The 27,107-nt window shown below is 39.9% G+C and overlaps 1 protein-coding gene across 7 annotated transcripts in view; it reads left to right on the forward strand.

Annotated features, from left to right (window-relative positions):
* Positions 1 to 25,529, forward strand: part of wdr37 (WD repeat domain 37) — a 76,589-nt gene extending 51,060 nt beyond the window's left edge. For 5 of the 7 annotated variants that reach the window (XM_079805972.1, XM_079805977.1, XM_079805971.1 and 2 more), the window contains 3 exons: positions 17,407 to 17,541; positions 17,904 to 18,018; positions 22,979 to 24,565. In XM_079805972.1, the coding sequence (XP_079662098.1) occupies positions 17,407 to 17,541; positions 17,904 to 18,018; positions 22,979 to 23,110 (382 nt within the window). In that variant the 3' untranslated portion in view covers positions 23,111 to 24,565. Of the gene's footprint in view, positions 1 to 17,406; positions 17,542 to 17,903; positions 18,019 to 22,978 lie in introns of all 7 variants that reach the window. The other 2 variants (XM_079805974.1, XM_079805973.1) reach the window with 2 other exon arrangements.
* Positions 25,530 to 27,107: the final 1,578 nt, after the last annotated feature.

A 27,107-nucleotide genomic window follows, 5' to 3' on the forward strand; every position in this document is an offset into this window, starting at 1 on the left:
TGGAGGCCTTTCAGAGCCATCAGATTTCAACTAAAATATCTTCATTTGTGTTCTGAAGATGAATGGAGGTCTTACGGGTGTCGGACGACATGAGGGTAAATAATTAATGACAGAATTTTCATTTTTGGGTGAACTAACCCTTTAAATGTCTCTGCTGTTTCTGTTCCTTCCTCTGACCACTAGATGGCAGTGCATGTACAGCATTTACAGGAAGAGCTCAACATGTACTTATTTCTCTCCTAACTTTAATTTCATTCACATCAATTTCCTCAAAACCAAGTAAAAGCAAACCCTCTACCGTCTTGCTCTCTATCATTTATTTCCAGCGCTCTTATTTCTGCTTTCCCAGAGCAATCCCTTTGCTCTGTAATATGTGTCACCAGCTGCAGTGTGAGCTGCGTTTTGGTGGCGTGTGAAATCAGTTGCCTGGTGGTTATAGCTGGTTAAGGCAGGAATGAGGAGGCGCTGCAGCCTTTGATTACCGGGGATTACACGCCGCTCATTATGTTCAAGCCCAACATGTATAATTCCGTCAGATCCCAGCGTAATGCTCTCAAATAGACAATCAGCGTAATGAGATTAGCCGGCGTACTGCCGCACGCTTCCCACTGTCAGCCCCTCCGTGCAAAGTCAATTACTGTCCTTCACTCTCATTGAGGCTGACGGGAGGCTCGCTGATATCGCCACTCGCCGATTGTTCATTTGGCTCTCGTGCATTCCTGACGAAGAGCGCCGTGGATCATCTGCAACCTCACACAATTCATTCAGTTCATTAATTACTCAAAGGGTTCATATTTGAGTGAAAATGTAGCAGAAGCGGGGCTATAGAGGGAATATAGTCATTGTTAGATGAACAATCAAACCGCTTTACCTGTGACGGTGTTCACAATATCGCTTTTATAAAATAGTTATTACATAATAATAATAATAATAATAAAGAGGGATAATTTTATTGTAATATTCTCTTAAATATATTATTAAGCTAAATATAAAACTCCAGAGGTTGAGTTCTATTAGAACTAATCAAATAAAAAAAAAAATGTTTTTTTTACCATGCCTTCATTTATGTTTGTTAATTTTTCAAATGTCTTTAGTTTTTTAACATTATTGTTATCCTAAAATAAGAAAACCCATCAACATATTAATTGATAGATTTTAAAAACTGAAATGATCTCAGAAAAAGAACAATAAACCATTGTAATATTTATTGTATGACAATGATTTTTACTAGGGCGATTCAATTTATCAAATCTAATTAATTACACAATGTGGCGATTAATTAATCGCACAGAAATGACTCCCAAAAGATCATTTAAAGTTGTTAAATAGACATTACAAAAGTAGCTTCAGAAATAAATATTTTTGGGTGAGCTATACCTTTTAATGTTTGTTTTTATTAATATGGAAATATGAAATTATACTCTAAATACGAAACTGCCCATAGATGGCGGTAAATGTCTAATTGAGTCATTCATTCATTCGATTCGATTAAATAAATGGTTCTCTTTATGAAAATGGTAAATGTATAGCCTGGCCCTACCAGACTCTCGTACATGTCATTTGTTCAGAGAGTCTGGCTGCTCTCCGTTGACAAGCGTTAACTTCCTTGAAGGCGGGTTCTCTGTTGAAGTTTAAAACTATTGGATCTGCCCAGAGCCACTCTGGATCTGCCATAACCAATCACTAACGTTTGGTCGTGACGTATGTCATCTCAAACTAGCGCACGACAGTGTGTAGAGGGTTGGACATGGTGAAGGGAAAAAAATATTTGGCAATGTAAATGTAAAAAAAAAAATTGTTTGTGTTCAAAATTTTCTTTGCAAGCAAACAAAGAGATTTTGTGAGTGAATGCAAAGGTTGAAATATATTCTATTTACACTATGTAAAAATAGCAGTATTTTCTTTGAAATTAGTGTAACTGGTTATGATATTTACTTATAAATAGTGGCAATACTATTTGTACCTCAGTGTTGTTGTACATTAAACGGTATGCAATAATAACATGTGAGTGTAAATTATAAAATTATTAAATGGATGCCACATTATTGGGACAATAAATCCCTCCCTTCACCTACCCCTAACTATACCCAATAAACACTTTATTATTAAATACTTATTAGACACTTAATTTCCACTTCTCGAATATTTTCTTTATTTTTATTGAAAATAAATGCCTTTCCGATCTGATATGTGATGGGGAAAAGGGAGTAGAGTGAGTTCGGCAAAAGGCGGATTTGAACTCGGGTCGATTTGCATCAATTTTCTGCCCTTATCCCCATTGCTGACAATCCAGCGTCTTCCGTAATTGTTTCTGGCCCAACTAGACGTCAGTGGGCGGAGTCAGTGAAAATACCCTCTGCCAACAAGGCGGGCTATTTGCACTTAGTATAAATAGACACAAAAAAAAACTCCTGCGTTGCATGTATGTTCACTGTTGCTAGACAAATTAAACTTTAAAAGAAAAAGGTTTTGATATCTTTTTACTGCTTTGGTAATGTAAGTGAAGAGTACAGTGTAAATGAAATGAATGTGAGCGTTTCCCGACAATAAGACACCAAAAATCATGAGGGCAAACACATTTGCTGTCGCCTCGTAGTTGAACTTGTTATATGTGAAGAGGTTTGTACATGTGACTCGGGGTATCAGATTGATTCCAGTGCTGTCAGGTTACACAGGAGTTGATGAGACGTAGCTAATTATGTTGGGCCGCTGAATTCACTCGTCACTGAGCCCTGAGCAACACTCAACACAGACACACGCTCGCACTCAAGTCCTCACTTTAACACCTGTGCATCAGTGTTTCTCTTTTTTCCCCTTATGTAATCAGACATTGGAGTGGAAAAATAAAGAAATGTGTGAAAAGTAGCTTTAGAGTTTTCAGCATGTATGAGGACTCTCCACATGAAAGTTTGATTTAATTTGAAATTGTGACGGAAATATATTACTATTATACTGTAGAATAGACACCAATCAGGCATAAAATTATGACCGAAGTGAATAACACTGATTATCTCTTCATCACGCCACCTGTTAGTGGGATATATTAGGCAGCAAGTGAACATTTTGTCCTCATAGTTGATGTGTTGGAAGCAGAAAAAGTGGGCAAGCGTAAGGATTTGAGCGAGTTTGACAAGGACCAAATTGTGAAGTCTAGACGACTGGGTCAGAGCATCTCCAAAACTGCAGCTCTTGTGGGCTGTTCCCGGTCTGCAGTGGTCAGTCTCTATCAAAAGTGCTCCAATGAAGGAACAGTGGAGAACCGGAGACAGGGTCATGGACGGCCAAGGCTCATTGATGCACGTGAGGAGCAAAGGCTGGCCTTTGTGGTCCCGATCAAACAGACGAGCTACTGGAGCTCAAATTGCTCAAGAAGTTAAAGCTGGTTCTGATAGAAAGGTGTCAGAATACACAGAGCATCTCAGTTTGTTGCATATGGGGCGGCATAGCCGCAGATCAGTCAGGGTGCCCATGCTGACCCCTGTCCACCGCCGAAAGCGCCAACAGTGGCATGTGAGCATCAGGATGCACTATGGGAAGAAGGCAAGCCGGCGGAGGCAGTGTGATGCTTTGGGCAATGTTCTGCTGGGAAACCTTGGATCCTGCCATCCATGCCTCGAAAGGTCAGGGCTGTTTTGGCTGCAAAATGGGGATCAACACAATATTAGGAAGGTGGTCATAATCTTATGCCTGATCTGTGTACTTCTCAAAGTAATAATAATTAAAACAGTTTATTAAAACCTGTATTTAAGGAATATCACAATTTTTCAGCAATTTAAGCAGTAAACAGAAATTTGTTTGGCAAATATTGAAAGGAATGGTTAAAATTACATTTAATTACATTTTAAAAGATGAATTTAATTGTAATTTGTAAAACACAGAATCCAGAAAAAAAAAAAAATCAACAATATAGAATTGTTGGGGAAACATAATCACATTTATAGGGCATTATTATTGCTAAAATTGTAATTGTAATTATTCAATTGTTAAAATTTTATAATTTCAATTGATCCAAATTGATTTTCATTATTGCAATTTAATTAAACTATTATAATGGAAAACTGAATTGGGGGGGGTTGATCATTCCATAGGGCCCTGAAAATCCCACAATAATGTCAGAATATCTTAGAGACTTATATCTTAGGATGTGCTCTTTTGATTTTTGACCAATGGGCCACCCTAGCAACCACATAGCGGCATTCCTGAAAACACCCTGAACAGCTTACCAACTAAATAATAATGCCAGGAAACCACCCAAAGCACCCTAGCATGCTGGCTGCGGATTCTCCTCAGAATATGCATCACCTGACACGGAAACTTTCACTTCGAAATGCGCCGAAAGGCTTAATGAATGAGATGTTTGACAGGAAATAGCAGCGTGTGTGAGTATTCCTGCATGCAGATGTGTGAGTGTGTGTGGGCTGTAGAGACAGCTGTTGGTTGTAATGAGTGGCGTACAGTGCAGTGTGTGTGTGTGTGTGTGTGGCTTGATTGAGTCACGCATGAGAGACAGAGAGAGGGTGTTGTGCTGTCAGTGGGAGTGAATGCTCTGCTGCACTGGGACCGTAAGATGAATGAGCTCTGCAGCGCTCCTGGCAGGAGCTGAGGACCTCCTAAAGACCAGACACACACACTTACACACCTTCACACAGGCTGAGTTTATATTCATTCATGCTGATCATGTCTGTGGGTGCATGCAAGGCACACATACATGAATCATGCCTCTCTCTCTCTCTCTCTCTCTCTCTCTCTCTCTCTCTCTCTCTCGCACACACACACACACTCCCTCAGGATCTCCTGATTCTGCCTTCCTGTCATTCAGACTTCCTATCCTGCTATCCTCATTTCCCTTAACTTCCTCCACTCATTCTTCAAGTGTTGACTCCACATGATGCCACACACATACATCCACATAAACACACATTTACCAAGTTGCACGGTTTCTTCTGTTTACCCCATAATGGGTAGCTCCGCCCACAATGGAATCTCATTGGTCCAAAATCCAGCTCCACATAGGAGCTCCAAACATTGGATCTCTTTTACAATGTGTTTATGAACTTTTTGAACCATCAAAGTTTGGGGTGAATCGGCTTACAACCTAGTGATGGAAATCACTCAAGTTTCATCCGAAAAACAATGGAAAAGTAGTGCAGTTGAATGGAAAACCTTCTGAATGGGAGACTTTCGTTGATCTTTGAAGCACTAGACGGATGTGTTTGACCATTGTGGCCTAATGGTTATAGAGTTAACCTGAAGGTTACCGGTTCGATTCTCTGAACAGGGCTCTCTTCCACCCTCAATACCCTTCACCCACGACTGAGTTGCCCTTGAGCAAGGCACCTGACCCCCAATCGCTCCCTGGGCGCCGCAGTGAATGGCTGCCCACTGCTCCAGGTGTGTGTGTGTGTTCACGGTTTGCAGTGTGTGTCTTCATTACTCACTGCTCCTAATGTGTGTCCACTAGCTTGGATGGGTTAAAGTGACCTTGGTGGACAAACTCTGAGTAAGGGTTACCATACTTGGCCTTCGCGTCATGCCACAGCATTCTAAAAATGCTTAAAATTACTATGCTTGAGACTTTGCTGGAGACTTTTAAAAATAGTCTCAAGATGTGCGTTTTTTTTCTTTTCTTTCTTTCCACTGACCTGCTTTGTATGTGAATGATGACAGAATTTTCATTTTTGAGTGGGTTTAATTCATGTGCATGCGAATTTCACTGCGTTATAGAGTTTAAAGTGGACCAAGCATGAGCGGCAACCTCCCGCAGTTTCTCTTGAAGCCCATACGGAATTGCCTTAAACTGCAATTCATCGACTGGCCACTAGGGACAGGCTCCAGAAGGGAGCAGAATCCCATTGAGTTAAAATGGCCAACTTTACAGCAGAAAAAAAAAGTTTACAGCCTTGTACAAATTGTGGTTTTGGTCTATACGGCTAATTTTGCCCTTCATGACGACTGTGAGGGGGGTGAATTTTTTTATAACTCATTCGTTTACATTATATAAAGCATTAAAGTTCTGCATAATTAAGGGCGTGGCCACTTCGAGTGACAGATGGATAGCCATTTATCTGCTGTCTGTTAGTCATCATGTCACTTAAACTCCGCCCACGTCCCGCCTTTTTGCCCATTTTCTTTTATCCGGGAGTGAAGCGCGATGACGCGCTGCCAAGATGGCAACGGCCATCTCGTCCATACTTTGCGCTTCAGAACGGCTCATCAGAATCCTATGGGTGACGTCACGGACACTACGTCCATATTTTTTTACAGTCTATGAAGTGGACCTATTATGACCCTTTTTACAAGATGTAATATAAGTCTAATTTTTGAGTGGAAGGAAACGCTTGCTTTTTTTCTTGCCATGTATCTTTAAATGCAAATGAACTGCTGCTCCCCACCCACTTTCCAGAAGAGGGCGGAGCCTTTACAGCTCGTGCCTCGGATACTCTGCCAAAAACGAAAACATCAGTTTGGTTTTGAGTTTCATCTCTATCGTGCTCACGCTCACGTGACATTGCAGTTCTTCATCATCATGAACGTTTAACTTCTGATATATGGTTTTCTGAGCTGGCTGTTAGACAGCACATCCTGTGAGTAGGGATGCTCCGATCAGGATTTTGCAGCCGATACCGAGTACCGATTTCTTGTCATGGTGATCGGCCGATACCAATTCCAATGCTTCACTGATTTGTGAGATCTCTGATCATCGTTAACCTTTTTTCAGATAAAAAAAATACTATAGATGTTGCCTTTATTATATTTTTGTTACATTTTAATGGTAATTATGTAATGTAATGTAACTATTTTTTTGACAGGGTACTAGATTTTAATTTGCCTTTAAAATGGAGTTTCTGCATAACACTACGCATATTAGGATACTTAATATAAGAAAAAACAAAATGGAGCAGTCTGATGCAGCCCACAAGGTTTATTTAAACATTGTCCAATAGTAAAATGTTGAGGACAAAATAAAAATTGAATCTCCTAAAATGGAGAAGTCTGATATAACTTAAACATTGTACAATACAATGCTCCTCCACGTGAGATTTCTTTGGAACATACACGGCAAATGGCTAATTTTTCATTGTTCTAAAGAAAACACAAAGAAAAGAGAACTCTTGGAACTCTTCTCCACTTCGGTCTTCAAAGCTCTCTTTTGAATATTTGCTACTACCAGGGCTTAAAAACGGAAAAAAATATCAATGGGTTCACTCCGAGCAGAATCGATATTATAGCGTTTCCGTTTTTGCGTTCCTCAATAAACATTACTGTTCCAAAAACGGTTTGATTTGAAAAAATAACGGTTAATAACGTAATTTTAAATATGTATAAATAAAGACTTATTTTCTCTCAATAATAATATAACGCATGATAATTAAACTTGAATATTTATTTCATAACATTTTTAAAACCACAACAGAAATACATGCATTAATTACAAAGCATAAACAGCGGGACAAATATTGAGCTGTTTTAATGGAGCTGAAAGTGGCCTCTTATGCCGAATTATTTTCAGAAGAGTGATAACATTATTTGTACATAACTTTTTTTCAACACGACTTGTTTTAAAAATTGCATGAATAAAGAATAAATAAACTGGATAACCATTGCTCTTTTAATGCTGGTAATTTCAAAGCAAACACTGCGCAACACGTCCTTGCATCCCATAATCAAACTCAGTCGGCTAATAAAGCTTGATCATTTAATCAATATAACACCATTTAATACGAAGCATCAGCCGTCTATATAGAAAACATTGAGCTGTATTGGCAATCTGAAAGACTATAGGAATGTTTGATAGATGCTATAGCCTACTTGGACAGGCTTAAACAGAATCCACAAACTAGCCTAAATCAGTCTATTTGAGCTTAAAGTTTGTACTGCTTATTTAAACGTACGAAAAGAATGTCCTCCAATAGCTGCACTTTCATTGATGAGCTCAGCGGGGAAAGAAATGTGCTTGAGGCGTGTAAATGCGCACGCTACATTTCACTCTCGCTTGATCCGTCACATCACATGCTGCACTACTCTATTCATGATTGGTCACAGCCAAATCTAATGCTCATTTCAAATTAACGTTTCTGTTCAGAACGATTCAAATTGATTTTGATTTTGTTTTCGTTTTTGTTCCTCTTAAAATTTTGTTCGTTTCCGGTTTTCGTTTTCGTTCCTTGAACCGGTTCAGAGCCCTGGCTACTACCCCACGCGTCTTGTACGTCCTCATCCGCTGACGTCATCGAATTGCGATCGGTTTGTGAGATCGGCCAAGTTTAGTGAGTACCGATCAAGTTTTAAAATATGATTATCGGCCGATTAATCGGAGCATCCTTACCTGTGAGTATTAAACTAAGTTCTCTTCCACTCTTAAATTGTTAAATACACACAAGGTTATGTCAAAGTTCACATAAACACAGTCGGTTATGTCTGTGAAGGTAAAGGGCAAGTAAAGAAATCACGTGTATATTAGATCTGTGTATTAAAGTGACAGCAGTGTAATATACAGTAACTTAATATGAATCAAACAACAAAAGAAAAACAGAAAATCACTCACTGCTCTTGATTGAATAACTTTAGCAGCTTTAATAAGAATACATTACTCACTGCTGTACAGTTTCTAATAGTGAGTGAAGTTCATCTCAGTTGTGCAGTACAGCTGACATATGCCTGTCTCACTTCACTAACCCAGAGCATCAGGACACACCATGAGTGCAGCATTACGACATATGGACACTTAGATGAAACATTCAAGCCTTTGCCCAGTTTTTTTCTGCTGTTAGCAGCATAAGCAAGGAAAACTTTATAGAGTGGCATTTTTAGAGCTAATTAGTATATACTGGTGCTCCTAGAACATGAAGTGAGACCAGAGATGGAAAACGAGTCTGAAGCACTGTTGCCAACAAATTTTCAGGGGAAGTTGCTAAAGGCAGATCGAGTTGTTGCTAAAAGTTGCTAAATGACATTGTGACGTCATTGCGCTATGACGTCATTGCGTAATCGCAAGGCAAAACTACGCCATTAAGTAACGCGTAGATTTTATTTGAAATGCTAATTTAGATTTGTCTGTAAAATAGATTAAAGCAATGTGTTAGTTAATATGTACGGATCGAGCCCCACACATGACGTGCAAGAAAAAAAAAAGTAAATTGTGCGCAAAATTTACAAATTTGTTCCCTCGATTTACTAAACCGTCCACACGATTTACTCATTTTGTTCCCTTGATTTATAAATCGTGTGCACGATTTAGCCTACTAGTTTTTTTCCTGCATGTCATATGCTGGGCTCCGTAAATATGCTACCTAAATGATCTTCCGGTTTTTACAGCGATTTCCACCTTTCCACAGCGATTTTAAGGAATTATGAATGAACCGCTCGGCCTATTGAGCTAGCTTGTACATGTGTTGTTTGGATTGGAGTCACTTTCCAGAAGTTGCTAAAAGTTGCCAAATAAATAAAAAAATTGCTAAATTTGTTGCTAGGTGCTTTTAGAACAAAATGTTGCTAAGGTAGTCTGAAAAGATCTGTGCCCGGTTGCATAAAGCACCTCAAATATGATACTCAAGGGCCGATTTCCTCATACCTAAGAGAATAACTTAAGGGTGTTGCATATAATCTCTTAAACAGTTCTCTTAGGTAAGGGAAACATTTAAGTGTTTCACGACAGCGATCCTGGATTCACGTTATAAAAGTCTTGTTGCCATAGATACGCAAAACACTAACAGTAATGGTGCGTTCACCCTAAACGTGAATAGAGCGTCAAATTCGCGTCTAGTTTGATGTTTGAACTTTGAATGCATTTGCGCGTCCAAAGCGAGATGGACACGCATAAAAAGCAAGCGTTTGAAGCGAAATTGACGCGCGTCCTTTTGCGCTTTTCATTGTGGTTGTGTGCGGCCGCGAAATTAAAAAATACTACTGTTATTGTGTCACGAAATGTACTTTTAAGAGTTGTTCAGTCGAGAATGTAGTTGTTTAAAGCTCAAATCTGTGGTTTATTTGTTAAGATAGCGCCTATTTAAAAATGTTGTGAGATCCCGGCGATCACCAGGAGCTCGCGCTCATGTAACCCGCCTGGAACAGCCTTACCTCGGCTAGTCCTCCTGACTTTTGCCGCTGATAACCGAGAAATGTTTAAATTCACAATCTATAGCTTTGGTTCTATTATATGAAACATATAAGTTAAAAGAGATGAATGACTTGTTATAACGTCAAAGACTTCTTTAACTGTGTGAGTCTTTCTTCATCTCATTCAGAAATGTACGTATGACTGCAAGTGTTCAGTGTCACAGTGGTTGCGATGTGTGACGGTCAAATCAGTATTCTTGCAACAATTTTTCATCGCTAAGATGGTCCAAAGGGTTCTCCCTATCCCTAAAAATTCTTCTTGGCACATAATGATCTTCAGCTGGTTCCATAAATTCAGCCATGTCGTCTTATTTTTGTCTGCGTTACTCTTAAGGTTATGATTTCCAAACCTTAAGTTATACTTAGGGAAATGACCATTAAGGGGTTTTATGCAACGCTTAACGCTTTTTAAGGGATTACTTAAGTGAAAAAACAGCATTTAAGGGGAATTCTAAGTGTTTATGACGTTTCACTTAAAGAAACCCTTAAGTAACACTTAAGGGTTTTTTTCTGCAACACCCTTTGTTTTAAGGAAAACTTAAGGGCAAACTTAAGGGAAAATTACCCTTAAGGTGCTTTATGCAACCGGGCACTGGTCCTCATACACAGCTATCATATGGATTTAAAAGTTTTGGGATACAACACAGAAGTCATATGGACCACTATTATGAAACAAACAAAAAAAAAGTGTACCTTTTTCTGTGCATTCTTCAAAATTTCTCCTTTTGAGTTCTATGGAAGAGTGGAAGTCACACAGGTCTGGTAAGCTAAAATTTGCAGGGCTATTTTCTTACTCAGAGGGTTCTGCCTGTTGGGTCATTTTCTATTTTCACATTGTTGTGTAACCCATTGCTGGGTTAAGTTTCACTGACAGTAGAAACGATGCACATGCTCATAAACTGCTGGGTTAAAATGTGTAATCCAACCTGCTGGGCTAGTTTAGGCTGGGCATGTGTTCTGTCCAATATTCACCCACCGTTGGGTTGCCAATCGCGTTGTTTTTAACCCAGCAATCAATTTTTTATGTAATTGAAACCAAAACTGAATTTGAGACTTTCTAAACCTGAGCCTGTGCATATTGCCGCTCAAAAGGGCGGCAGAATGGCCTAAAATGCCGTCCTCTAATCATCTAATGATGGTGCAGATGCTAATGAGTGGCACAGTACAAATGATACATGACATGAGAGGCGCTGTACACACGGGCACGCAGTGTTTGCTGCCTCGTTCCTCTTTCATCTGCAGGGCATTTCCTGTCAGAGACACTATCTGTCTGTCAGGATGCTTATGAGAGTATCGCCAGTGTGCTCGATTTCAGACAAACAGGAGAGACACACCTGCTGTCTTGGGGAATGTGTCAGAATGGGTTTCTCACTGAGGAAAAATCACAGCTGGTGTCTCCTTTGAGACAGATCACATAAATTCTGGATGACAAGCCCACCTATTTCTGTTTCTCGGATGCAGACTAGTGGTTAAAGATTCAGGCTGGAGGCCAAAAGGCTGTAGGTTTGAACCTAGAAAAAGAGTACATTTATGGACCTCATTTATGAAGCTGTAATAAGTGAACTGCTAAATTACTTCTATTTGTTGAATCTTAAAGGAATATGTAGATTTGGAATTTGCCTCTTTCCCCGTTGTTTGATTCACGGGACAAGACACCAGTTGTTTTATCAAGAGATCTCTTTATTTTAATAATTGTTGTTGTTGTAAGTCATAGGAGAGAAAGACAGTTCTGGAGAGATGTTATAATGCTTCAGTGTTGTTCTCCATCGCCAGTTCTCTCTCTGCCCTCCTGGACAAAAACTTTGGTTTTTATGCAGCCCGAAAAACATCTTGTTTCCATTAACTGAATGTACACATATGCATTGAAACTTATGCACATATGCATTGACACACACACACATTCATGCTGTTTCACCATGTGCACACATGGAACCTCATAGTCCAAAACTAACTCTCCTATGTTCTCTAACATGCATGTAATGAAGCATACAATTATTATGAATAACATTGGGCTTTGATTATGGGGTGTGTTTCAACCGAACCAGGAAAGAAAATGCCTCTGCACTCAATTGGATAGACCTACAACCAATCAGAGCAACAAAGTGATGTATATTGAGCGACGCATAGTTGTCAACAGAACTCAACTGCACGCACGCTGGAAGAAGTAGAAGGAGAAGATGAGTGCCAAATACACTCCTTTAGGATTCAAACAAGTTTCCGAAAGTTTTTTTTTTCGAGTATGATGTCATAAAGGGTGGAATACCTTGAATGCGCCCATCAACGAGCTTCGTTTGAGTTACGGAAGCCGCTGGCAGTGCTTACATTTTGTTTTTAGACCACAAAATCAACAATGCCCCATAAAGTGTTCCCAAATAACCCAGCATTAAGGAAACCGTGGATGCAGTTTGTTTTTCCAGAGTAGCAACGGAGTTCTGCAAGTGTGTGTGTGTTTGTTCCCACCTTCCCGGTCACGAGTCGAACCCACAGGTGATGAGTGAAACTGCATCAAATGTCTGTGTTTTGTTGGCAATCTGCGTGTAAGTGCATGCAAGTGTGTGTGTGTGTGTGTGTGTGTGTGTGTGTGTAGTCGTGACTCTTTAACTCCGCCCACTGCACGCCTACACGAGTTCGGCTGTTTTTGGAAGAATCGGCACAGTGTGTCTGTCTTATAAATATGATAAAACTATAGACTTCACTGAGATATGAAGGATGCAATACTACTCTATAGATACTCAAGATTAACATGAGATTGGCAAAACTGTGTGTTATGTACCCTTTAAATACATTTTGTTATGTGGAGGCATGAATAGGTTTTGAGAGAAATGGTGGAGGGCAAGATTTTTGGTAAATAAAGACTTTTGTTCATCACAAATCAATTGAATGACTTCAGAAAACTTGGAATAAGTCATATCGGTCACCTTTATGGTGCTTTGTTACTTTTAGGACTTGACCCTGTTCATCCATCCCTATCCATTTTCATAGTACAGGCGAGAGTTCCCTCTTATTGAGGAAGAAGAGAAAAGAAAGAAAGAAATACTAGTTTACATCTTGTATTTCGCAGAACATGATCACATGCAACTACATTAGCCATTGTTTTAAAAAGTGTATTATGATCCGGCACTGGATCTCTTATTAAACACACACGCCACTTTTCCTCTAATGAGTCCCGACCTTGCTTGTCAGTGGTCCCAGGGGAAATGGAACATTCCCAAAATATCATTTGAGTTGTAATAGGATTTTAATCAAGCCTTTAATCTATTATCGGCCCCACCACCGCCCCCACCCTTGCTTTCCGGTGGCGACCCGCGATGTCAGAAAGTGTTTCCACGCTTCACTTTGGATGTGAACTGTGCCGGAGCGAGCCGAGCAAAGCTGTTAAATACGGCCAAACCCAACTCCAAATCTTTAATGCAGTGGAATTTAGCCCCTAATTAAACCTTAATATCATGTCAATTCAAATTAGCACGGCTAGAGGCGAGTGGAGCACCAACTCCGGCCCTTTTCTTTTTTTTTTCCTTTTTTCTCTCCCTCGCTCTCCCGAGAGAAGGGAATACAAAGAGGAGAGAAATGTCAGCAGGGAATGACGTGATAGATTAGAAATATTAAGGTCCATTAAATGGAAGTGTGTGTGCTGAGCGGAGCAGTTAAATGTGCGCTGTGACCCTGAGGGTTGCTGACATTCCTGCTGTTCACCCAGACTGTCTCAAATCACACACACACTCTCTCTGCCTCATTTTACCCCAGCTGCTGGTGCTCTCCTGCCCTGTACATGAGCAGAGGGTGGTCTTTCCAACCAGGGAAAGATGAGTTTAATTTCATAATCACAATAATATAATTTGTTGGGAAGATTCAATTCCAGTAGCAACTCAAGCCTCATTACAGAAGTCACTTGCTAGATAGGCTCACATAGCCAGACCTTTAATTCCCTCCATGAATTCTGGTCTACATGGTAGTTTATTCTAGCCAAGAATTGCCCACTTAAAGGAGTAGTTCCCTTCAGAATTACAATTTCCTGATAATTTACTCACCCCCATGTCATCCAAGATGCTCATGTCTGTCTTTCTTTAGTCGAAAATAAATAAAGGCTTTTGAGGGAAAGTGAAATACCCTTCACAAAAAAAAGGTAAACCAATGATGTCGGACGATTTTGAAGTTGTAGGAGAAAATGAGAAGAGCGAGTTCTTTGCCCTACGGCGGTACTTCCGCCTACATCTCGTGGAAGAGACCCATCTTTTCAGAGGTCTCTGTCCGCTTGTTTGGTGCGCACTAGGGTTCAGATGGAAGCGTTCACACTTATTCAAATGAACCGCACTAACAGAACAATCGCACTAGGGTTCATTTTAATTCGACCAAACATGCCAAGTGTGAACACACCCTAAGTTGTGTAGAAGCGAGCCAGTCAAATTGGAACTGCTGAGTTCCACCAGACCATTGCATTTGAAAGAAATTACAACAATTTCTGCACAGGGAATGGTACATTTTATACAGGTGCTGGTCATATAATTAGAATATCATCAAAAAGTTGATTTATTTCACTAATTCCATTCAACAAGTGAAACTTGTATATTATATTCATTCATTACACACAGACTGATATATGTCAAATGTTTATTTCTTTTAAATTTGATGATTATAACTGACTGTAACGATGTTTGTTCGTGTGGGAAGAAGGAGGCGGGAACCGGCGAACAATAGAACATACTTTAATCAAAAAGAATACAAACAAAGTGAAAGTAAAAGCGGCAGCCCCTCACGGACGACTGCCGCACACACATAACAAAACATAAATAAAACACAAATTAAAATCCAGGCCTGGTCCTCTCTCGTCCTTCACTGTCGTCGCTCCTCCTTTATACTCCCGTCACTCCTCCGCGAGAGACGAGGCCAATGCGGCACGCAGCTGGTGCTCATCATCATAATAATGACCGCGGCCTCGTCCCGCTCTCACGGTCCCTCAGCCTCGCTGCTCGCCACACTGACAACTAAAGACAATCCCAAATTCAGTATCTCAGAAAATTAGAATATTGTGGAAAGGTTCAATATTGAAGACACCTGGTGCCACACTCTAATCAGCTTATTAACTCAAAACACCTGCAAAGGCCTTTAAATGGTCTCTCAGTCTAGTTCTGTAGGCTACACAATCATGGGGAAGACTGCTGACTTGACAGTTGTCCAAAAGACGACCATTGACACCGTGCACAAGGAGGGCAAGACACAAAAGGTCTTGCAAAAGAGGCTGGCTGTTAACAGAGCTCTGTGTCCAAGCACATTAATAAAGAGGCAAAGGGAAGGAAAAGATGTGGTAGAAAAAAAGTGTACAAGCAATAGGGATAACCGCACCCTGGAGAGGATTGTGAAACAAAACCCATTCAAAAATGTGGTGGAGATTCACAAAGTGTGGACTGCAGCTGGAGTCAGTGCTTCATGAACCACTACGCACAGACGTATGCAAGACATGGGTTTCAGCTGTCGCACTCCTTGGGTCAAGCCACTCTTGAACAACATACAGCGTCAGAAGCGTCTCGCCTGGGCTAAAGACAAAAAGGACTGGACTGTTACTGAGTGGTCCAAAGTTATGTTCTCTGATGAAAGTCAATTTTGCATTTCCTTTGGAAATCAGGGTCCCAGAGTCTGGAGGAAGAGAGGAGAGGCACACAATCCACATTGCTTGAGGTCCAGTGTAAAGTTTCCACAGTCAGTGATGGTTTGGGGTGCCATGTCATCTGCTGGTGTTGGTCCACTGTGTTTTCTGAGGTCCAAGGTCAACGCAGCCGTATACCAGGAAGTTTTAGAGCACTTCATGCTTCCTGCTGCTGACCAACTTTACGGAGATGCAGATTTCATTTTCCAACAGGACTTGGCACCTGCACACAGTGCCAAAGCAACCAGTACCTGGTTTAAGGACCATGGTATCCCTGTTCTTAATTGGCCAGCAAACTCGCCTGACCTTAACCTCATAGAAAATCTATGGGGTATTGTGAAGAAGAAGAGGCAATATGCCAGACCCAACAATGCAGAAGAGCTGAAGGCCACTATCAGAGCAACCTGGGCCCTCATAACACCTGAGCAGTGCCACAGGCTGATCGACTCCATGCCACGCCGCATTGCTGCAGTAATTCAGGCAAAAGGAGCCCCAACTAAGTATTGAGTGCTGTACATGCTCATACTTTTCATGTTCATACTTTTCAGTTGGCCAAGATTTTTAAAAATCCTTTCTTTGTATTGGTCTTAAGTAATATTCTAATTTTCTGAGATACTGAATTTGGGTTTGTCCTTAGTTGTCAGTTATAATCATCAAAATTAAAAGAAATAAACATTTGAAATATATCAGTCTGTGTGTAATGAATGAATATAATATTCAAGTTTCACTTTTTGAATGGAATTAGTGAAATAAAATTTTTTTTTGATGATATTCAAATTATATGACCAGCACCTCTAATGGTTACTTTTCTGAAATGAGACATCCTTTATGACGCATACAGTCGACAAACGTGTCCTCTGGCAGACGCAGCCTGCAAAATTGATACACAACTAACATGCATCAGGCAGTGAACATGCCGAGACTATATACTACCTGTTTGACAATGTTCAACAGTGCTACTGTAGAGGACCAAAACCAGATTTGGACTCGAGCATGACACCAGTGATCAAGCATAAAAAGGTTTGTTTACCAGAAAACAAAGACTACAAAGAATATCAATGGGAGTGCCGACAGTGGAGCTCACATGATCTGCTTCCTGATCCGTTGGGTTCTGCAAAGAATAGAAATGTGGAGATAACCAAATCACCTTGAGCACTCTCTAGTCACTCTGTATGGTAATTTTTCATGCCAGTAAAAGAGAGAGTCCATCTTGCTTTGAAAGAATACTTGAGTGCTGAGCTAGTTACTTTTAGGGGACTTGCCATTTTGCTGATGTATTTAATCCAAAGTCCCTTACGCCACACTTCCTGACAATTCCTGCCGGAGCGTTCTGGAGTTAAGAGTCTCGCTCTCAAGTTCAATTGTTCCACCGCAAGATTGTCATCTCCGTAATACATCCTCCCTCAACCCAGTTACAGTAGTTCATTGGTGACTCACGATCAGGCTGTCCTTCACATTAGCAGCCCAGATCCTTGACCTTCTGCAACTTCCGGTTGCTACAGAACGATCTGTCTTTATCTGTCCGTATAGATATCTTACATGTCCTTCGTGAAAACCATGTTCATTTGTTCAGGGTGATATTTTCAGACTTCAGGTGTTAAAGAGTGATTGGAGCATGTTTCCGCTAACAAACCATTTGTTTCTTTCAGCACTGTGACATCTGCCGTGTTCACCGTGGGGGACAATGTGGTGTCTGGAAGTGACGATCGCACCGTCAAGGTGTGGGACCTGAAGAACATGAGATCTCCGATTGCTACCATTCGCACAGACTCAGCCGTTAATAGGTAAGAGCAGCAGGTTGGTGAGGTGTAAGACAGCTTCCTGAGACACAAGTAGAGGCAAAACAGTGCCCGTTTTAGAAAGTTCTGGAAAATTGAGAGACTGTGTTCCACATATAGATATTCTGAAAGGAATAAGTCAGAATTTGGATTAGAAATAGTATGAAAGATTTGGATATTTTTGGTTGATGGTTTTTATTTGATATTTACTCTTAATGTAATCAGTAACTAGCTCTATTTACATTAAATAACAAGGAATAGCATCTTTACACTACTGATGGGAGTGAAAATAGCCTTTTAGCATAAATACACATTCTTATTTCTTTATACTTGGAGTTTATTGATTGATTCACTGTCCTAACCTGCAGGATAAGCGTCTCTGCGAACCAAAGAATCATCGCTCTGCCGCATGACAACAGGCAGGTCCGACTGTTTGACATGAATGGGGTCCGTCTGGCCCGTCTCCCACGGAGCAACAGACAGGTACGTTTCACACAGGGAGCTTTTATTACCTTTCTTTTTGCTCCATGTCTGTCAAGGTGCCTCACACTCTTTAAGCACTAGACAGTTCCTTTGATTTTTTTTCTTTTTCGTTTTTTTTTCTTCTTATAGACCGTCTCTTATAAAGTTTTTTCATTTTTTGCCATCATATACATGATTCCAACTGTGTTGTCAGAAATTATAGGTAGCAAAATTATGTCGTCTTTTGAAATGCCTCCTTTTGCTAAGCCAAACACTACTGTTCAAAAGTTTTGTGTCAGTAAGATGTTTTTAATGTTAATGCTGCATTTATTTGAACAAAACATTTCTTAATGTTTATTTATTTTATCAATGTTAAAAACAAAATTTTTTGATTTCAAGATTCTTTGATGAATAAGTTCAGTTCAAAAGAACAGCTTTATTTGAAATAGAAATATTTTGTAGTATGTCTTTACTTTCACTTTTGATCAATTTAATGCATTTTTGCTGAAAATGTTTGTTTTGAATGATAGTGTATAATGTGGTTTAATTAAATTTTCAGATTTGGGTACACGTATTTCTTTTTACTATGTATTAAAGGGTTAGTTCACCCAAAAATCTAAATTAGCCCATGATTTACTCACCCTCAAGTCATCCTAGGTGTATATGACATTCTCCTTTAGACGAATAAAATCGGAGTTATATTAAAAAAGTCCTGGCTCTTCCAAGCTTTATAATGTTAGGGACTTGTTGGGTCATTTTTGAAGTCCATAAAAGTGCATCTATCCATCATATAACTGCTCCACACGGCTCCGGGGGGTTAATGAAGGCCTTCTGAAGCGAAGTGGTGCATTTGTGTCAGAAAAATATCCATATTTAAAACTTTATAGACTAAAATAACGAGCTTCCGGCGGTACGCAAGTCGACTTTATGGTGAGAGAGTGACCCCTGACGCGATGTACAGGAGCATCGCAAGGTGTGACGCCTCTCGTGGATAGAGCTGGGCAACAAACTCAAGCCCCTCTTCTCTTATATTGAAATCCTCCGGCATTTCTCTTTAAAAACACATGACCGGTGTTTTGTTTTGCTCTATCCTCTGCGATTCTGCGTTCGTCAATACGCATGCGTCACTGGTTAAAGGGTTACTCTTTTACTTGCGTACCGCTGACCGCCGGGAGCTACATATTTTACTTTATAAAGTTTTAAATATGGATATTTTTCTTACACAAATGCGTCACTTCACTTCAGAAGGCCTTTTTTAACCCCCGGAGCCGTGGGGAGCAGTTATATCCTACTGGGACCCACGAATAGACTTTTGTCCACTGTAGTGGACATTATATTTTAGGGAATTTCTCTGACATCATACATGTCACATGTCACAGCAAAGAGCACATTCGGGGCTTTGCAGAGATACTAAATGTTTGGAGGTTTCACCAGGACAACAACTTTTTCTTGGTCTTTAAAAACGGCTGACATTAATGTTTAGCACTCTTACGGAAATGTTATTTTTTTATTATAATTTAAATTATGACAAAATATGACTTTCTGTTACAAAACCGGGCATTGATTTCATAAATGTCCACTGTAGTGGACGCCAGGATTGAAATCATGTTTATCAGGCATTTTGGAGACATAACAAGTGAATAGGGAAAGAAATTACATATCAATATTCCTATGACATATTAGATATTATAATGAAAATGTCGGCAATTATTACTCCCATTATTACACTTATTTTTTCATTACATGTTGCACCAAGAACACATTAATATGCAAATTAGATGCAGTGTATAGATACATTGTATTGAATGCGAAAGTCCAAGTATGGCCAGTTTACCCACATATTTCCAGGGCTCCAGACTAACTTTTTTCACTAGGAGCACAGTGGCCCCCAACTGAAAATTTGAGGGGCACAACCAGAAATTTTAGGGGCGCACACCGTAAATCAACATGCTAACCAAATCTACTAATTTCCACTGTATTACTAATAGGGATCTGTATCGTTAAGGTTTTAATGGTATTACTACTCTTACCCATACTGCTTATCGATCCGGTACTTTAACAGTATTCTTACCGGTTCTTTTTATTATACTTTATTTTATTTTTTTTATTAAAAAAAAAACATAATTAAGAACATAATTAACATGGCTTTATAATCTGAAAAGTAAAATATCTATAGCAAAAGAAACCGCAAAGTTTGAACAAAATATAAAACATCTATTTGTAAATGGACCAGTGTGCAGGCATTCGGAAGGTCTGCTAAAGAACAAACCTACAAAGAAATCTAATAAAGTAATGAAATGTAAAATAACACTGCATAGTTTTCACTGTATAAATTGATAGATTAATGCTTATAAAAGCTAAGTTATTAATTCAAGAGATGTGAATATTCTCTATTTGCCTTTTGTTCGATTCGAATTAATGGCTCAATCGTCAGCAGGTTTATTAGACGCTGCCCCTTTAAGACCGATCGAATGTAGAACTAATAAGATCATATTCTCCTATTTCTCCAAACTATTTACGCCCATTTAAGATATAAACTGTTAAAATAACTACTCTCCAATCCGGTCATTTTGACACCGGCTATTTGTTGTTTATTTGATGGTTTAGACGCGCACACGAAGCCTACAATATAATGTGCAAATCGGTCCATTTCGCAGCACACACACGTAAGCCGGCTTGAAGTTGCACGCGTCAGCGTCTCTTGCGCGGATTATTGTGGATTTAATAGCTCTTTATTATCACACACATCCCGCAGTTTAGCCACAGCAGAGACTGCAGTTTACAACAATCACTGAATCTGACGTTTAGTTTAGGTTTAGGGAGAAATGACAGCGCAAGGCTGTGAAGGGAAGGATGTCGCGCTCGACGGAACACGGCTATAGGAATAGTTTTACCTCATTCCATCTTTTTATAATTCTTGGAAGCCAAAATCGAAAATAAAACTAGATTAATATCACAGCACATCCCTAAAGTTTAAGCAGACTAAACTTTTGTTTAGTTCTTGGCCATCGTCAGCTGACTGTGTGTTGTGTTCGCTGTAGCTCCATGTGAGAGAGCCCGCTCGCTCGCTTTCTCTCTCTTCTGGATTGCGAATGGCAAAAATGCATCACGGACAAATGGTTTAATATTCTCTCATATAGAAACGGCTGGCAAATATAGAATTTGCCAGACATAACGTCTATCAATTATAATTAGTAAGTGTATTTTCTTAATTTCTCCAGTACCGACAGCAGGCAAATTTACTGGTCGCACATGTGCGACTGGATGTAAAATTCAGTCGCACACTCTCAAATTTTAGTCGCAAAATGCGACCATTTGGTCGCACTCTGGAGCCCTGTATTTCATAAAGTGAAATGGTATAGCAATGCATTTCGTTATATCTTTCATAACATAGTCCAGAATCATCTTTAAACAAAGTTTGTTTAAAAAAATCCTGAAACCTAAAAATTTATTGGTGAATTAAAAATGAATCCCATTTTTTTTTGCCTATACATGCAATTTCATGTCATCTTATTTTTTAAGCAACTGAGTCCTAGTGTCAACTACAGAGGACATATCATAACATATGAATAAAATATAATTTGTCAAAAAAACCCCATTTTTTTTCATTTGTTTCTTATCCTCTAAACCAGTGTTTCCCAACCTTTTTTCGGTCATGGCACCCTTTGGAAATGTTCTCCATTTTGTGGCACCCCCTATCATACGTTACGCTAGGGGTGTAACGGTACAGATTGCTCACGGTTCGGTTTGTATCACGGTTTTAGGTTCACGGTTTCGGTACGGTTCAGTATTTGCTATGTTCAGGGAAAAAAGGGACTAATGTCAAATAAAACATAAAAAAACTAATAAGAACAAATAATTTAAATACAAGCAGCAGCACAAATAAATACTATTGAGTAAAGATACTAATAAAATAAACTATTCTTTTCAGGTATGTCTAACATTAGTTTTCAGATACAGAAATTGATCGAATGTAAAATAGCATTGCATATTTGAGTGTATAAATTAAAGATTAATCCTATTAAACTTACAAAAGCTATTCAATCAAGAGCAGTGAGTGATGTCCTTGTCTTTTGTTGCTTGACATTAAACAGCAGACAGCAGTAAAGGCTACTGCCCCTTTAAGACCTAAAGCATGGATATGCGTCGTCTTTCTCGACTGTATAAAGTTTATTTAAGGCATATACAGACTATGTCTGCTAGAATACTCATCAAGATTGACATGTTGACATACTTTTTGTGTGAGTTTGTCCGTTCAAGAACAAGACTTGAAAGAGAACTCAATACTTGCGCGCTGTGAGACGTGTGCGCGCTTTCGGATGAGTGCACAGAGACACATTTTCTCACAGCGCGCGAGTCTTCTCATTCACTTCTTCTGGCACTACACCCGGGTGATGACGGCGAAAATTACTGGTCATATTCGAACATACGGCAGCACTCGCATGCATTGAACAAAGTTTACAAAGAGATAATTATTTGAAAAATTTGAAAAAAAATTTTTTTTATATATTTGAAGGACTTTTAAACGGCACCCCTGCTCTCATCACACGGCACCCCGGTTGGGAAACACTGCTCTAAACAATGCAATGACATGAAAAAACGCTAAATTCAAAATACTTTTTTTTTCTGGATCTCAGAAGGATATGATGTATAGATGCACTTTTAATGGACTTCAAAAATGACCCAACAAGTCACTGCCATTATAAAGCATGGATTTTGGATATTGCCTGTAAATGTAATATTATTTCCTGTTTAAACCCCTGTAATCATTTCGACACACACATATATGAATATATGTTTGTTCGTTCCATTTTTACTCAGCAGTGTTGTTAGGAAATAGTTTCATGTAATTTATATCTAGTATTTTAGTGTGAAGACGGCTCACTAGGTTTTGAGACAGCCCTGGTCCTTTTAACTGTTGCATTGGCTTGTTTTGTACCTTTGAATGTGTCCTGACAACCATGTCGCCTTTAACACGCAGGGCCATCGGCGCATGGTGTGCTGCTCTGCCTGGAACGAGGAGAACCAAGCCTGCAATCTGTTCACCTGTGGCTTCGACCGCCAGGCCATCGGCTGGAACATCAACATCCCCGCCCTTCTGCAGGAGAAGTGACGCCCTCACACCCGCAACCCCTATTTGAAGAGTTCTACACAAGCTTAACACGGCCAATCACCACTGAATCATCCAACTTGTTCTTCAGTGCCACACCTTCTGTAGATTTTACTAAAGAACACGTTCACGTTGTGTGCGATATATACGATTCAGTGCTTCATCCCATTTGGCGTCTACGGTCACTGTCCAGTGGTCATCATCCAGGAAGTGTATTTCATGGATATTCTGCATATCTATCCCTGCGCTGGTCATATAGTACGGTGAACTCCCTCGCAGTCTTGTTACCCTGTTTTTACACGTTTGCATGATTCAAACTGAGACTCGTGAATCCTGAGAGACCAGGGCATTCCTTCTCGCTGTTACATTCAAGTAAGGTTTCACTTTAGTGGTATTTTTGTTGTTGCAAGTTTCTTTGTACAGGTGACTTTTTATTTTTTTTTCGACAGCATTTTAGATTTTCTGTTTTGTATAGATTTCTGCTTTGCTTTTTATAGAGATGAAAGAAACATAGAGCGCTCTGCCTTTTGTGAACGGAAATCGGCAAACGGATCCGCACCTTCTTGATGTTCTGATTGGAAGCGCCATTCAAGCGGCCAATCAGCTTCTGTCAGTGTTGCCGCAGACCATTTGCATGATAAACCCACCTCTCTGTCAAGTATGTGAAGCGAAACGCTGTATAATTGCTGTGTAATCTCATTCACCCTATTGAAAACCATAAAGAAGCGGAGATGTAAGACTTTGTAAGTATTGTGACTGTTTATGAAGCCCTACGATTGATGTTCACTTCCATTTCAAGGGCTTTCAAGTCATGTAGAGGTAAATATTTGAAGCGATGCATCTAAATCCAGAACAAGTTGCTGTAGTTGTATTTGCAGCAGAGTTTTCGCTATTGTAATATTCGTCGATAATTATCAGACCAAATGTCAATGCCTTGCTCAGTGGGATCTACTGATGCTCGACAGGCTTTCTGATGTGCTTTGGACTCCTTGTGATGTGTGAACCACTGTGCTTAGCCGCATCTACAGAAACCTCGCTCAAATGACTTTCGACATTCATAAAAAAATCCTTAATGGAAACTCTTCCGTCAGTGTGTTACAGTCGGCATCGTTACTTTCCCCAGAACTACATTGGACTTAATGCTGGTGGAAAGTGTCAGTTGTTCATTCTTTTTCACGTAGACCGTCTGTTAAATCTGTATATTTGTGTGATGTCCATGTTTGATGGGCTGTATTTGACTTTAAAACGCATAGAAAACGTTCAGCTTTTATCCAGCGGTCAAACAAGCTGTCGATGTTCTGTGGGGTATTCTGTATTGAGCCTTTTATTTGAGAGAGAGTAACTTAATCTGCTGTATTTGAAAAACATATTGCATCATATAATGACAATGTAGAGATATAGAATCATTTAAATCACTCACTGCTGCGCTACACAATAAAGTGAAAATGTCTTTCATTGATCACGTCGTTTTGATTAAACCAATAATTTGTTAAATAGTGTGTAAAAAAAAAACACCTGACTTTTAAATGTTCTTTCATTAGATAAATGAAAAGTAGGAATTCCAAAATCATTGAATTCAGGTGTGCCATGGCCACAGGTGTATAAATCAAGCTCTAGGCCTGCAGACGCTTCTACAAACATTAGTGAGAGAATGGGTCGCTCTCAGGAGCTCAGAGAACTCAAGTGTGATACTGTGATAGGTTTCCACCTGTGCAATAAGTCCATTCGTGACATTTCCTCACTACTAAATATTCCACGCTCAACTGTTAGTGGTGTTATAACAAAGTGGAAGCAATTGGGAACAACAGAAACTCAGCCAGGAAGTGATAGGCCACATAAAATCACAGAGCGGGGTCAGCGCATGCTGAGGGTCACAGTGCGCAGAAGTCGCCAACTTTCTGCAGAGTCAATAGCTACAGACCTCCAAACTTCATGTGGCCTTCAGATTAGCTCAAGAACAGTGTGTAGAGCTTCATGGAATGGGTTTCCATGGCCGAGCAGCTCATCCAAGCCTTACATCACCAAGTGCAATGCAAAGCGAGGGATGCAGTGGGGTAAAGCACGCCGCCACTGGACTCTAGAGCAATGGAGACTAGGGTTGGGAATTGTGAGAAATTTTCCGGTTCTGGTTCCGGTTCCGCCTAACGATTCCGGTTAAGATTCCGGTTCCATTAAAATTATTAAACAAATAGTGGTAAAGGAAAAAGGCACAATACGCAACTCAAACAATCCATTTTGTGTTTATTACTTGCTCTAAAATTAATTTACAGGTAGGCAATGTCAAAAAAGTCCTGTACTGTACATATATTACAGTATTAATTAAGCCATTCTTGCAACAAATTTTTTTTCAAATGAACACCTCCGAAATTGTCTTATTACATTTTATCTCTCTGTCTCTGAATAAAACCAAGTTATAAATTATTTTTATTAGTTATATTTATTAATTAGTTGTATATTAATTTAATAGTAATTCAGTTATTCAGTGAACTTGTAAATAATATATTGCAATTCAGCATTACAAAGGTAATTGTGCCTAAACGCTTACCTAAACCATGGTGACTCAACGGTTGACATATATATATATATAGGCCTTTCACTATAAATCTGGTATAAGCCCTGTGGCACTCTGTGCTGTAGCAAATGTTTTGTCAAATTGCTAGTGCAGCTTCCTTTGCATGTTATTAACTTTTCACATGTGTTACATTTTGCTTCATTATCATTCATTCTTTGGAAATGAATCCATACTTGTGACTTTCTCTTCGCCATGCTGGTGGTCAACGAGAAAATATCTGATGCAAAACCGTAAATGTGTAGCGCGAGGGCTTTCAGTGCTGAACTGCGTTGCACTCCTGGAAGCGGCAGGCAACGTAATTAATATTCATGATGAGGTGAGCCAGGGTTGCCAGGTTTTCACAACAAAAACCGCACAATTGCTACTCAAAACTAGCCCAAAACAAGCCCAATCGCTTTTCAGGGGGGCTTCTCCGGTAAAATTCGCATTTCCGGGGCTAAATATCACATAATTGGGGTCGCTTCAACCCGCGGACGTGAAACACAGCCCGCGGCAACAGTGGAAAACGGGAAAGCGGGAAAACCACGGACTTGGCAACACTGGCTGTCACTCGCTTTTAAAGGATGCGCTTCCAGCGCTTAGCACACACATTGCACCAGAACCGTTTTTCGGAACCGAAACGTAGGAATTTCGCGCGGTTCTGGTATTTTTCAAAAATCAGTTTCGGTTCTGCATAAGAACCGGTTCTCGGTCCCCAACCCTAATGGAGGTGTGTTCTCTGGAGTGACCAATCACGCTTCTCTGTCTGGGTTTTTGGCAGTTGCCAGGAGAACGGTTGCCTGACTGCATTGTGCCAAGGGTAAAGTTTGGTGGAGGGGGGTTATGGTGTGGGCTGTTTTTCAGGGGTTGGGTTTGGCCCCTTAGTTCCAGTGAAAGGAACTCTTAATGCTTCAGCATACCAAGACATTTTGGACAATTTCATGCTCCCAACTTTGTGGGAACCGTTTAGGGACGGCCCCTTCCTGTCCCAACATGACTGCACACCAGTGCACAAAACGTCGGTCCATAAAGAGATGGATGAGCGAGTTTCGGTGTGTAGTCCTGACCTCAACCCGATAGAACAGCTTTGGGATGAATTAGAGCGGAGACTGAGAGCCAGGCCTTCTCGTCCAACATCAGTGCCTGACCTCACAAATGCGCTTCTAGAAGAATGATAAAAATTTCCCATAAACACACTCCTAAACCTTGTGGAAAGCCTAGAAGAGTTGAAGCGGTTATAGCTGCAAAGGGTGGGCCAACTCCATATTAAAGCCTATGGATTAAGAATGGGATGTCATTAAAGTTCATGTGCATGTAAAGGCAGGCGTCCCAAAACTTTATATTTTTACAGCACAACAACCAGAAGCAAGTGAAAGTATAACACAATGTGATTATTTTTGTTTTTATTCACATAAACATTCACTTTTGACTCAAGTGCAATGTACAGAC

The sequence above is a fragment of the Gobio gobio genome (assembly GCF_949357685.1).
Source record: "Gobio gobio genome assembly, chromosome: 23".
In the NCBI taxonomy this organism is placed as follows: Eukaryota; Metazoa; Chordata; class Actinopteri; order Cypriniformes; family Gobionidae; genus Gobio; species Gobio gobio.